Source organism: Peromyscus californicus, unplaced genomic scaffold (assembly GCF_007827085.1).
Source record: "Peromyscus californicus insignis strain IS unplaced genomic scaffold, ASM782708v3 Scaffold_20__1_contigs__length_68692818, whole genome shotgun sequence".
In the NCBI taxonomy this organism is placed as follows: domain Eukaryota; kingdom Metazoa; phylum Chordata; class Mammalia; order Rodentia; family Cricetidae; genus Peromyscus; species Peromyscus californicus.
The window spans coordinates 51,039,926-51,052,649 of NW_026294503.1; the positions used below are offsets into that span (position 1 = coordinate 51,039,926).

General features: G+C 45.2%; 1 protein-coding gene across 4 annotated transcripts in view; it reads left to right on the plus strand.

Annotated features, from left to right (window-relative positions):
* Positions 1 to 12,724, plus strand: part of Tbc1d22a (TBC1 domain family member 22A) — a 301,414-nt gene that overhangs the window by 24,438 nt on the left and 264,252 nt on the right. For all 4 annotated transcript variants that reach the window (XM_052748584.1, XM_052748580.1, XM_052748582.1 and 1 more), the window contains one exon: positions 390 to 566. In XM_052748584.1, the coding sequence (XP_052604544.1) occupies positions 390 to 566 (177 nt within the window). The remainder of the gene's footprint in view (positions 1 to 389; positions 567 to 12,724) is intronic.

Sequence of the window (12,724 nt, forward strand, 5' to 3'; positions counted from 1 at the left end):
TGGCCTCCTATCCTGACTAGGGAGTGGAGCAGCATGGATGCAGGCAGAAGTGGGATTCTTGGCCCTGCCTAAGGTAGACAGCAGCATGTTGAGTTTGCCTCTCTCCCGTGGCTCATTTTTGCCTGGACACTGGCTGTGCCTTCCGAAAGTTGAGGCTGCTGGGTGGGAGCTAGCGCTAGCGGTCAGAGGGGTGCTCCGGGCTTTCCTGGTGGTCATATGTGATCGTGTGCAGGCGCATCTGTCTTACTGTGAATAGTACTCTGTCAGTGAGTTAGTGTTCAGTGCTGGATGACAGGAGGGGGAGAGCTGTGACCTGATGGGGTTCACAAAGGGCCAGTGAGTGGTATGATGAGCACTAACCTTACCCTCTGTTCTTCTACCCTTTCTAGAAAGCACCAGTGATTCGATCCCTCTACAGCGGTCCCAGTCTCTCCCCCACTCGGCGACTGTTTCACTGAGTGGGACATCTGACCCACATGCCCTTGGTAGCTCAGCCCTGAGTAAGAGAGAGGCCTCTAGGCTGGACAAGTTCAAACAGCTGCTTGCCGGCCCCAATACAGACCTCGGTGAGTCCCTGCGGGTGTCTTGTCTGTTTCTTACAAGACCAAAGGTGTCATTATGGGTTGCACACACTCTGTGTGTGTTTTCATGACATTGAGTCCCGACGATGCTGGTAGTTGGGCTGCTTACTTCCTTTACACATGTTTGCTGACATAGTCCAAGTACAGTTTCCTACTATATACTTTCAGCAGCCTTCTTTCCTTTTGTGTTTTTGTTTCTTGTTTTTGTTTTTTTGAGACAGGGTTTCTCTGTGCAGCCCTGGTTGCTCTGGAACTAGCTCTGTAGACCAGGCTGGCCTCTGCCTCTTGAGTGCTGGGACTAAAGGTGAGGGCCATCACTACCCGGCCATCCTTTTTTTCTTAGTGCTGCAGAATGCTTTTCCTACTGTGGTCCTCAGGGGGATCCTCTAGAGGCCGGGCAGGTAGTTATCTCTGTCCTTCATAGGCTGTGGGTTGTCTGACCTCTGGGGAGTGAGGTGGGGTGACTACCATCCTGAACTACTGACTCCATACTTTGCAGACCTGGGGCTAGGGATGGCATGAGTGTGACAGGTGGGCCCTGGGGAGAGAGGATGGTCATCATGGTGAATCCTTGTGATTTCCTGGGTCCCCTGCAATACCTGTGTGGACACTGGCTAGGCTTCCAGGACACTTGTGGTGGAACTGCCATCTGATTATTTGTCCTTTCATTTTCACAGCCTGTATTTGCTGAATGAACTCAGTGATAGGTGTTTACTAGGTCCTTGAATTTTCTGAGGGCTGGGAGGTGGCCTTGGCAGAGAAAAAAAAATTGAACAGGTAGTGAGTGTGTCAGAGCAGCACTTTGAGGGCTGAGAGAGCAGGGAGGCGCAATGCCCATCTTGGCCAGGAGGTGGCGATTGGGGCCTGTGGATGGGCTGCAGGGAACTAACTGACCCATGCGTTTGGGAAGCGGTAGGGAGGATGTCCTGGCTGGAGCAGGGCAGCCTTAAATCTTGAAGTCCACACAGTGGATTTTTTCTTCGTAGATTAATAACTTTTTTGTTTTGTTTTTGAGATAGGGTCTCTCTACATAGCTGTGGCGGTCCTAGAACTGACGATGTAGATTAGTCTGATATTGAACTTGCACAGATTATGTCTGCCTCTGCCTCCTGAGTGCTGGGATTAAAGGTGTGTGCCACCACACCTGGTTATTAATTGTGTTTAGGGAGGAAAAGTAGCACATGCATATCTTACAATATTATGAAGCACAAGAGGATGAAGAGTGAAAATGCCTTCCCCTGTTCAGGAGCCCCCTGTCAGAGGTGGCCTGTAGACATTGCTTCAAACATTTTTATGTAATTGAATACTTAGGGAGCATCTCAAGGATAGTACAAACAGTTTCTGCACACGTCATCGAGTGTCACCCGTTGTTTGCCTTTTGCCCATTCACTATTCCCTGTGCTGTGTGTGTGTTTGCAGAACCAAATGAGAGTTAGTTGGAGACATCCTTCCCCAGGGCTTTGCTGTATACTTCCTAAGAGCACAGGTAGTCAGTTTATTCAGTGTAAGGAAGTGTAGCCCCGACACAGTGCTGTGTTCCTTGTGAGGATGCGCTCTGCGTGTTCACATTTCCCAGGTGTACCCAAGACGGTTCCTTACCTCTCCTGCTCCCTGTCCACCGTCCAGAGCTCGATGGCACCTGCTCTAAAGTCTCTATGACTCTAGAATGCTAGTTCTCCTCCTTTGCATGCTTTGACTTTGACACATTCAAGGTGTGCAGGCAGTTATTTGTCAGATGTCCCTCTGTTTCTGTGGGTCTGTGTCTTCCTTGTGATTAGGTCCAGGTGAATGATGCCCAGCAGGAGCATCACACTGGGATGTGTGATTTTTCTCACCCTTTCCTCTTGTCTGAGAACCTAAGCAGCAGTCTGTAGGGGGTGCCTTGGAGTCTGTGCATTTATGCAGGACTTTTTCTGTATCCACCCAGATGGACATGCTGGTCCACACCTCACCTTTTGAATTTATATGTATTTACAGAGTAGCACATGGAGAGCCAGATGCCACTCTTTGGGCGCCTCATAGTTTATTTATTTCACAAGCCCTTTACTGATGGGCATGGAGGCTACCACTGCTTTTCTGTTATTACAGCCTAGGACCTTGTACAGATGAGGCAAGAGCTCTTGAAGGCACCTGCTAATTTGATGATGGTTTCCATAGAGCAGTTCTCACCTGGGGTGGGGAGGAGACTACAGACAGGGTGGCATTTTAAGTTTGTCATAGAGCTAAGTGGGTGGAAGTTCCTGTCACCAAAATAGGAAATCAGGGTTGCTCATATGAAAGGAGCAAAATCTCCCAGTTGAAGTTGGAATCATATTTCTACCTTTTTAGCACACTATGCATCCATGCTTTTCTGAACAGGGGCTGTTAGTTAGCTGCTCAGGTTCTGCAATAGAGCCTGATGACTGTGCAGGAGGACACGGCTCCCACTGCCTGTGAGAGGAGGCTCTGGAGTTGGCTGTCTGGGTGGAGACCTTGAGCAGCCCTGGTAACTCATGATCCTGGTTCTTAGTGTCCTTGCTCTTCTGCAAGATGTGCCTGGAGCTAGATCGAGATGATGCATGGACCACTAGAGTAATAACTGTAGCTAATGCCCATGGGTTGCCTTTATTGCTGTTCTCTAGGCTTTCTATAATACTGATTATCACATATGGCCACTTGGTGATCCATGATGCATCAGAGTTGCTTCTAGACATTTTCCTGGTGATGTCCACCAGTTTACAGCCATAGGCAAGTGGCCAGGAGATAGGTGATGAAAACGGGTTTACCTGATGGTGGTCCTGATCTAGTTTATCTATGGGCAGCAGCTAGAATCTTCTTGTGGGTCTTGTCACTAGGGCAGCATTAGAAGTCAAATTGTCCCACCACTTGGGAGGCAGAGCCAGGCAGATCTCTGTGAGTCTGAGGCCAGCCTGGTCTACAGAGTGAGATCCAGGACAGGCAGCAAAGCTGCACAGAAAAAACCAAAAAGTCAAATTGTACTTGCCTTAAAGCTTGAGGGTCAGTGTGGGCATGTGTAGGTGAAAGGTTAGGTGTAAAAATCAGGCTCTTTGTCAGGTTGGTGTGATTATAGTTTTCTTATTCTTTTTTCTTTAAGAATTCTGTTTGAATATTTGAAGCCAAAAAGTTAAAGCCATTTACTTTCAAAGATAAACAATTACTGGATTTGTATTTAGTGGCAAGAGAAACATAGCCAGTAAATTGCCTGTTTTCCTAAGGCCTTTAAGGTAGCTCTGAGGACAGTGAAATGCATTATCCTCCCATTACATAGAAACCAAAGTGGTAAATATTTGCCAGAGTTGGAGGAGCAGATCGCTGGTGTGCGAAGGACCAGCAGAAATGGCTGTACCTGCTGAAGATCTGGGCCTGCGTCCGCTGCTCTTTGTTTAGCTTATGCTCTGTTATGAGCCCAGGGATGAAAGTAGCAAATAGAACTTAACAGCTCACTCCCCTCTTTGCATCAACTCAATATTTACTCACACAAAGACTGCCTGCTTTGAAGCCTGAGAAAATGACACTTGGAGGCATTCATGTTCATCGCGTGCTCCTGCTGATCAGGAGTACCATTCGGAATATGCAAAATGTGCCGTTTCCTGCAGGCTGCTGAGTGACTGCTACACAGTAGCAGGGCCTGTGTGGGCAGGCTCTGTGCAGAGCACAGCACAGCGAGGGGCACTGGAGAGCCGTCAGCCAGCAGAACAGAAGGCGTCCCCTTTCCTCTGAGGAGTGAGCCAGGCACATAGCCATGGTCCCTGGTACCCAGGTATATCCACTCTGGGTTTGAAGATGGAGAATGTGTGTGGAAGGAAGGCATAAATAAGTATGGGGTCATGTTCCCTGGAAGCATGGCCATGAGCAGATGTCCCTGAGTACCATTGACTTGAGGGCCACATTGCAGGGCCTGTGGTGATAAGAGTCCACCCCCAGCATGGGTACTGGGTGTGCCCTCACTCTCTGTGTGACTAGCTCTCTAAGTGTCTCACCTCAGGGTGGAAAGGGAAATCCAGCCTACCTTAAGAGTTCCTGTGAGGGCAGGAGGTAATTTGTGTTTCAGTCATAGGGGAGAAATAGGGATCCAGACCAGCATAAGCCCTGGCCTCGAAGATCTGGCATTAGTCTGGGGAAGACAGACAGACACATACCTCCATTGAACACTCCAGGGATGGTCAGGTCAGCAGGTGGTAAGCACACCTTGGCATGAGGCAGTGCTGAGGGATGATGAAGCTGCTGCTGGCCAGTAAGTGGTCCTCAAAGACTCTTTGAAATGAGCGTGTTTCTGCTGAGCCCTGTGGAGAGAGGCTGAGCATGGAGGAAGGCATTCCAGGGAGAGGAGCCAGGGTGTAAAGGTCCTGTGGTGGGAGAGCTTCAGCCATTTGAGGAATGGAAAGAAGGTGCTGAGGCTGAGGGAGGTGGAGGTAGAGAGGCATGTAGAACAGAGAGGCACTTGGACTCCAGGGCTCCGGGGGCCGGGAGGAGGCACTCAGCTTTTGCTTAAGCACTCCATGGAGTAAAGCTTGGAAGGAAGAACCCTGAGGGCTTCCAGCATGGGGTGGCTAGTGGCCTTGGACTAGATGTGTTTCTCAGGCAATTGGAGGGGAAGGAGAGGGTGACTGGAGGAAGGGAGCCACGGTTTTAGGATTGGACCTGGTGGGGTGATCGGTTTCAGGTGCTACCTGGTGAGCCCCATGGATGGTGCCTGATTGGCTGTACAGTGTGGACTGGGAGGAGCATCATAGCTTGGATCCCAGAGACAGCAAGGATGTGAGAACCACTGGTGGCCCAGACAACGCACTTTTCTAGATGGGCCATTTCATCAGAGGGAGAAAATCCTGGTCCTTTGATGCTGCTGGGAAACTGCAAACCAGTGTGTGTTGCCTCAGGCTCCACAGGTCTGTCCAATTCCCTTGTCACGGGCTTCCTGCTCAGGTGGCTGCATCTGAGGCAGCCCTTCAGTGAGTGGAGCAGGGCAGGATAAGGCCAGGTTGGTTTTGGGCTCTGTTCCCAGCTTCCAGGTCTCTCTCATTTTTGGTTAATGTAGACAGTGACGTTCTTAGTGCTCTTTGGAGGCCAGAAGAAGGCGTTTCTCTCCTGTGGGTCTTGTTGGAGTAGTTGGCATCTGGTCTAGAACAGGTTTGCCATGGGCGTCCTGGGATGGCTTGGAAGAGCTATTCCCATGTCACAGGCCGCTGGCCAGCCAGTGTCCTGTGTTCCCCTGTAGAAGCCAGAGCCACATAATAGCAAGATGACCTTAGTTGGGTTGTTAGACTGTTGAGCGTTAGAGAAGTATGTGCGTGCATGCGTGTGTGTGTGTGTGTGTGTGTGTGTGTGTGTGTGTGTCTGTCTGTCTGTCTGTCTGTCTGTCTTTCTGTCTGTCTTTCTGCCTGTCTGTGTTCAGCACGTTCACTGAAGGTATGGGTAGGCTTGGAGAAGATGATACTGAGAGAGACAAAGCAAGCACCAGTTAATTCAGTCTTGCCCCAGGTCTCATCAGGAAGAGCCGCTTTGAGCTACTACATGCAGTGATCTGGTATATAGATAAATCCTCGTGTCTTGACATGGCTCCCTTTCTACCTGCCACTTCATACATAAAGAGTCCAAGCAACACTCAGTTGCTGGTAAATAGTTGTTATGGACATGTAAATGTCAGCTCCACGACAGTAAAATGACATGAGGAGGCAGGAGGAGGACTCTCTAGCCATAGGCTCCTGGCTACCTCTGCCGTCCTGCCTTTCCTCTCCAGCCTCCTTTGCTTGTGTGCTCCTGCTGTGTGAGGAGCTGTGCAGCATCTCTACATCATCTCATGAAGTGACTCTGTCACATCATTGATGAGAATGGGACTGAAAAGATGGGAAGGCAGCAGACCCAAATGGCCATTGCGCGCACCTGTTGGCTCTGAGGCAGTGCGCTCTTCTCACCGGCCTGTTAACTCCCAGTTACTTCCCATTCAGCCTTCAAACGCCGACAAGTCTGTTGTGTCGTCGTTCCCCCCCCCCCCCCCCCCCCCCCGGCCTCCCCGCTTCATCTGCCCTAGGGTCTGGGGCGCTGAAGGAGTCTGAGCCATAGATAAGCACACTGGTTTCTGACTCACACTATAGTACCACATTCTTTCTTTCTCCCTTGCCTCCTTTTTTTTAAAAATGATGTTTTCATGGCTGGATGTGACATTTGACTAGCATGTGATATCCCTAAGTTTAAAACAACCAAACTGAATATGGCCTCGTACAAGGTAAGTGTTTCATTGATAACTACAGCTGGGTGTCTCCTCAGTGCAATAGGCGATTGATTGTTCAAGGCTCTTTTAGATCATTTGTTTCTGGGGGTGATGAGCTTTGGTGTCTTCAGAGCAAATATTAAACAATGTGCATAGGCTATTGTGTAGTTTTAAACAGGCAGGCGGCCTTAAAGTTGCTCTCTTGCAATTGCCTTTTTATCTCTTCTCTTTTGAAGTTGAGGGTATTAAATAATTGTACAATTATGAGGCTGCAGAATCAACACAATTAATGTGAAAATTTCCTCTACTTGAGGACAGAGAATGGGAAGATACATAAGAGCTGCAGGAATCCCTTGTTCCTTTCAGCAGTATTGCCTATATGCCCATCATTTGTCTGCATCTAACAGTATTAGAGTTTATGTCCATCTGTCTACTTTACAGACTGGGCCTCCTGCAGGCTGTGGCTGTGAGCCGCATGTCCTTATATTCTAGTGACCTGTGACAGGTATGTGTGTAGAACAGTCTCAGGAAGTGCCAGTGAAGTTACTGGAGTCACCACATGTCAGTTTTATCTCCTGCCCAGTGTTTTTAGTGGTTACCAGTATTTCTGGCTCACTAGTTGACATAGGCAGCTTTGTGTTATGGGGGACCAGAGGAGAGGGTTTTCAGAAGGTGACAGGAAAGCAGACCCAGAGGCCTTTACAAAAATGGCACTATGTTTCTCTGGGAGACTCTTTAGGTCGGGAGTTGTTGGCATTGTTTCAGAGGTTTAGCAATGACCAAGGATCTCAGCTCCCAGTCACTTGTCCTCCCATTCATGGCCACAGGGTGGCGGTCATTATCTTGTGGTCTGTAGCCTTGAACCAGGCAGAGTTTAATTGTTCAGTGTGTTTTGTTGACATAGATTCATCATACACAGTGATGGCTTCATAAAGACATTTTCACACAAGTACCACTCCCCTCCTTCCCCTCCCATTCCATTCCTTTTCCAAGACAGTCTCACTTCTACTGACACAATGTCCTATGTGCATAAGTATGATTTTATGTATCTGTGTGGGAGCAGATGGCAATGTTCCCCCCCACCCCCAGTTGACTTGTATTACTTAATATGACCCTCAGATGTACCCATTTTCCTGCAGATGAGATCACCTCGCTCTTCCTTATAGTTGAGTAAAACTCTGTGTGTGTGTGTGTGTGTGTGTGTGTGTGTGTGTGTGTGTGTATGCCTGTGTGCCTGCTTCATTGTCTGGTCCATTCACCTGTTGATGGATTCCTGAAAAGATTCAGTAGTCTGGCTGTCATGAACATTGCCATAGTAAATACAGATGTGCAGTCTCTGAGGCGTGCTGACTTAGAGTCCTGTGGGTGTCACCCTAGAGTGATTAGCAGGTCACACTGTGGTTCCAGCTTCAGTTTTCTTTGAGGAGTCTCCCTACTGATTTTTATAGCGACTGAACAAGTTCACATTCCAGTGGCACCTCTGTGGGGTCCCCCATCATCACCAGCAGTCATTGCTGTCTTAATGGTGGCCATTCTGACTAGGAAGAAAAAGAACACCACTGTTGTTTAGTTTGTATTTCCCAGATTACGAAGGCTTTTGAACTTTGGTTTTCATATTGATTGGCCAGTACTTAGTCTTTCTGAGGACTATTTCCTTAGCCCATTTGGTGAGTGGGTTGCTTGGCATTTTGGTATCTAATCTGTTTAGATCTTTATGTATCACAGATACTATTTCTCTGGCACATGTGCAGCTTGCAAAGATTTCACTCTGTTGTTGCCTTTGCTGTGCAAGCTTTATATTTTTGTGCACTCCAGCTGGTCAGGCCTTATTCCCTGAGCGGTCGGAGTCTTGTTCAGAAAGTCCTTGCGTTTATCTCCTTGCCTTTGCTTCCTCTAACAGTTTCCCAATTTCAGGTCTTACGTTAAGGTCTTTGATCCTTGAGTTGATTCCTGCTTCATTCTTTTACATGTGAATGCTTGTTTTCCCCAGCACTGTTTGTGGAAGAGGCTGTCTTTTCTCTAGCATACATTTTTGGCATCTTTGTGAAAAATCAGGTGGCCATGTGCGTTTGTTTCTGGGTTTTCTCTTGTATTCCATTGACCTGCATGTCTACTTTGGTGGCAGCCTTGCAGTTTGTATTACTATGGCTCTGTAGTACATTCTGAAGTGAGGTATGCTGAGATCTTCAGCATTGCTTTTCTTGCCCACGATTGCTTTGGCATTCTGTGGTCTTTCACATCTATATGCATGTTAGCATTATTTTTTTTTGTTGTTATAAGGAATTTGCAATTTCGATGGGTATTGCACTAACATTTAACATCTTCATTGTAGAGGTTTTTTTCACTTCCTTGGCTAAGTTTATTCAAATATATTTTATTGTTCTGAAGATATTGTGAATGGGGTTAATGTTTTGATTTCTTTCTTAGATCTTCTCTATAATATGCTCATTTCTGGCATATAGGAAGGCTACTGATTTCTGTAAGTTGATTTTGTTCCCTGATTTGCTGAAAGTATCTGTCAGTTCTAAGAGTTCCCTAATGGAGTCTCTAGGGGCCCTTATTTACCAAGTCATGTGGTCTGCAAATAAGGATAATTTGACTTTTCCCCCTTTTTGTAGTCTTTTTATTTCTCTTGTCTTATTGTGCTTTAGTAAGATTTTAAGCAATATACTAAATGAGAGTAGAGAGTGGACACCCTTGTCTTGCTCCTGATCTTAGTGGAAATTTAGTGAGTTTTTCTCCATTTTTCATGGTGTTGGCTGTAGGATTTCATAAATAACCCTTTATTATGCTGAGATATGTTCCCTCCATTCCTAGTCTCTTCAGGGTATTTTATCATGGGAAGGTGCTGGACTTTGTTTTGTCAAAGGTGTTTTCTGCATCTATTGAAATGACCATCCGATTTCTGTCCTTGAATATATTTATGAGATATTTTATATTTATTGATTTGTGTATGTTAAACCATCCCTGAATTGCTGAAATGAAACCAAATTGATCAGGATGAATGATTGTTCTGGTTAATTTTATGTCACCTTGACACAGGTTCTGAGAGGGGAGAACCACAATTGAGAAAATGCCTTTATAAGATTGGACTGTAGGCAAGCCTGTGTAGCATTTTCTTAATTAGTGATTGATGAGGGACCCTGCAGTCCATGGTGGGTGGTCCCATCCCTGGGCTGGTGGTCCTGGGGTCTATAAAAAAGCAGACTGAGCAAGCCATGGGAACAAGCCAATAAGTAGCACTTCACCATGGCCTCTGAATCAGCTTCTGTCTCCAAGTTCTTGCCCTGTTTGAGTTCCTGTCCTGACTTTCTTCAGTAATGAACTATGGATGTGGAAGCATGAGACAAATAAACCCTTTCTTCCCCAGCTTGCATTTGGTCATGGTGCTTCATCATAGCAAAAGTAATCCAGACCGACACTCTTTTCAATGTGTTCTTGAATTTGGTTCGTAAGTATTTTCTATTGAGATTTTTGTGTCTGTGTTCTTTGAGAGATTTGTCTATAGTTTTTCCTCCCTCCCTCCCTCCCTCCCTCCTTCCCTCCCTCCCTCTCTCCCTCCCTGCCCCCACTCTCTTTCTTTCTTTTCTTCCTTCTTCCTTCCTCTTTTTTTCCTTTCTTTCTTTTTGTGTGTGTCCTTCATCTGGTTTTGATAGCAGGGTAATATTTGATTTGGGAGTTAAAATGAGTTTGGAGGCATTCCTCTTTTCTATTTTATGGAATAATTTGAGAAAGATTGCTATCTTCAAAGGCCTGGTAGGATTCTACAGTGAATCCATTGTGTCTGGATGTATCTTTTTGGTTGGGAAATTTTTAATTACTGCGTCATTCTTGTTACTTGTTGCTTATCTGTTTACATTCTTTATCTTATCTCACTTTAACTTTGGTAGGTAACATGCCTTTAGAAAGTTATCCATTTATTTTAGATTTTCCTAGTTCAGTATTCTGTTTTGTATTTTTAAAATCTTTTTTTAATCTTTAATTCCAGCACTTGGGAGGCAGAGGCAGGTGGATCTCTGTAAGTTGGAGGCTGCCTGGTCTACAGAGTGAGATCCAGGACAGCTAGGGCTACACAGAGAAACCCTGTCTTGAAAAAAATATTAAAAAAAAATTTTAAACACTTGTTTGTGTGCATGTTTATGCCACAAGAGATCAGAATTCTCTTCTGCCAAATGGGTTCTAGGGATTGAACCCATTGTCAGGCTTGGCTGCTGCAGGTACCTTTATCATGTGAGTCATCTCTTTAGTCTAGAATATGTTTTAAAGATATATTCTTATGGTTTTTCTGAATTTTTGTTGGTGTCTGTTGCAATGTTTTCCTTTTCATCTCTAATTTTATTAATTTGGGTCTTCTATTTCTTTTGGTTAGTTTGGCTAAGGGTTTGTTGAACTTGCTTATTTTTTTCAAAGAACCAACTCTTGATTCCTTGATATGAATTTTTTAAAATTTCCTTTTCATTAATTTTTGCCCTGATCAATCGTCATTATTTTGAGCTTGGCTGCCTGTTGGTGATAGGGTTGCTGTGTAGAGCGTTTGTTAGGTTGAGGCATGCTCCTTCTGTTTCTAGTTTCTTCAGGACTTGTATCATAGAGGGATGATGAATGTTGTTGAAGGCCTTTTCTGCATCAATTGAGATGATTATGTGATTTCTGTCCTTGAGTCTATTTATGTGATGTTTTGCATGTATTGATTTGTGGATGTTGACCTGTCTTTACATCCCTGGAACAAGGTCAACTTGATCATAGTGAATGAGCTTTTAGATGCATCGTTGAGTTGATTTTACCAGTGTTTTATCCTTGTCAGTAGTCTTTATCTTATCTCAGTTTAACTTTGGTTGGTGACAAACCTTCAGAAAGTTACCCATTTATTTAAAAAATTTCCAGTTTAGTATTTTATTTTGTATTTGTTTGTTTTGGAGACAGGGTTTCTCTGTAATAGCTCTGACTGTAACTCGCTCAGTAGACCAGGCTGACCTCAAACTCGTAGAGATCTGCTTGCCTCTGAGTGCTGGAATTAAAGGCGTGGGTAACCAATGCCTGGCTTTATTTTGTATTTACATTTTTAAAAACATTTTAATATGTGTGTGTATGTGTGCATGTGTGCGTGCCATAAAAACAGAAATTCTGATTTCTTGTTCATTCATGAAGCTGCTCTACAAATTTTCTTTTTGTGTGTGTGTGTGTCACGGAGGAGTTTTGTAGCATTCCTTTCTTCCTCCTTTATTAAGGCAGTAGCTGGAGAAGTACGGGTGGTAGCGATTTTTGAAAGGCCTGGTAGAGCTCAGCGGTGAATCCACCTGAATCTGGGCTTTATTTGTAGTTCCCAGACTTTTCCCTCCTGCTTCGGCCTCACTGTTTATTATAGATTCATTTAAGCTGTTTATATCTGCTGGGTGTGATTTTTGACAGGTCATGTGTCTATAGCTGTATTTTCCAATTTATTGGAATAGAGGATGTCAAAGTATGCCCGGATGACCTCATGAAGTTCGTTGGTGGGTGTTAGTTTGATGACTCCTTTGTCATCTCTAATTTACTAATTTGTACCTTCTTACTCTCTTGGTTAGTTTAGCTAATGGTTTGTCAATCTTGTTTATCTTTTCAAAAAGGCAACTCTGTCACTGCTAGTAATTTTTGTTTCTGTTTTATTGATGTTTGCCCTCATCTTTATTATTTCTTTCTGTCTACTGTGTTTGGGTTTGGCTTGTGCTTGCTTTCCTGAATTCTTTATTTTGATTTTATATGTATGAGTCTTTTACCTGCATGCTTGTCTGTATACCATGTACATGGAGGCCAGAAGATCTCTTGGGACTGGAGTTACAAACAGTTGTGAGCTGCTGTGTGGGTGCTGGGTATCAAGCCCATAACCACTGAGCAATCTGTCCAGCCCCTTGGTTTTCTAAGTTTTTAACATGGGCCATTAAGTGATTTAATTTGT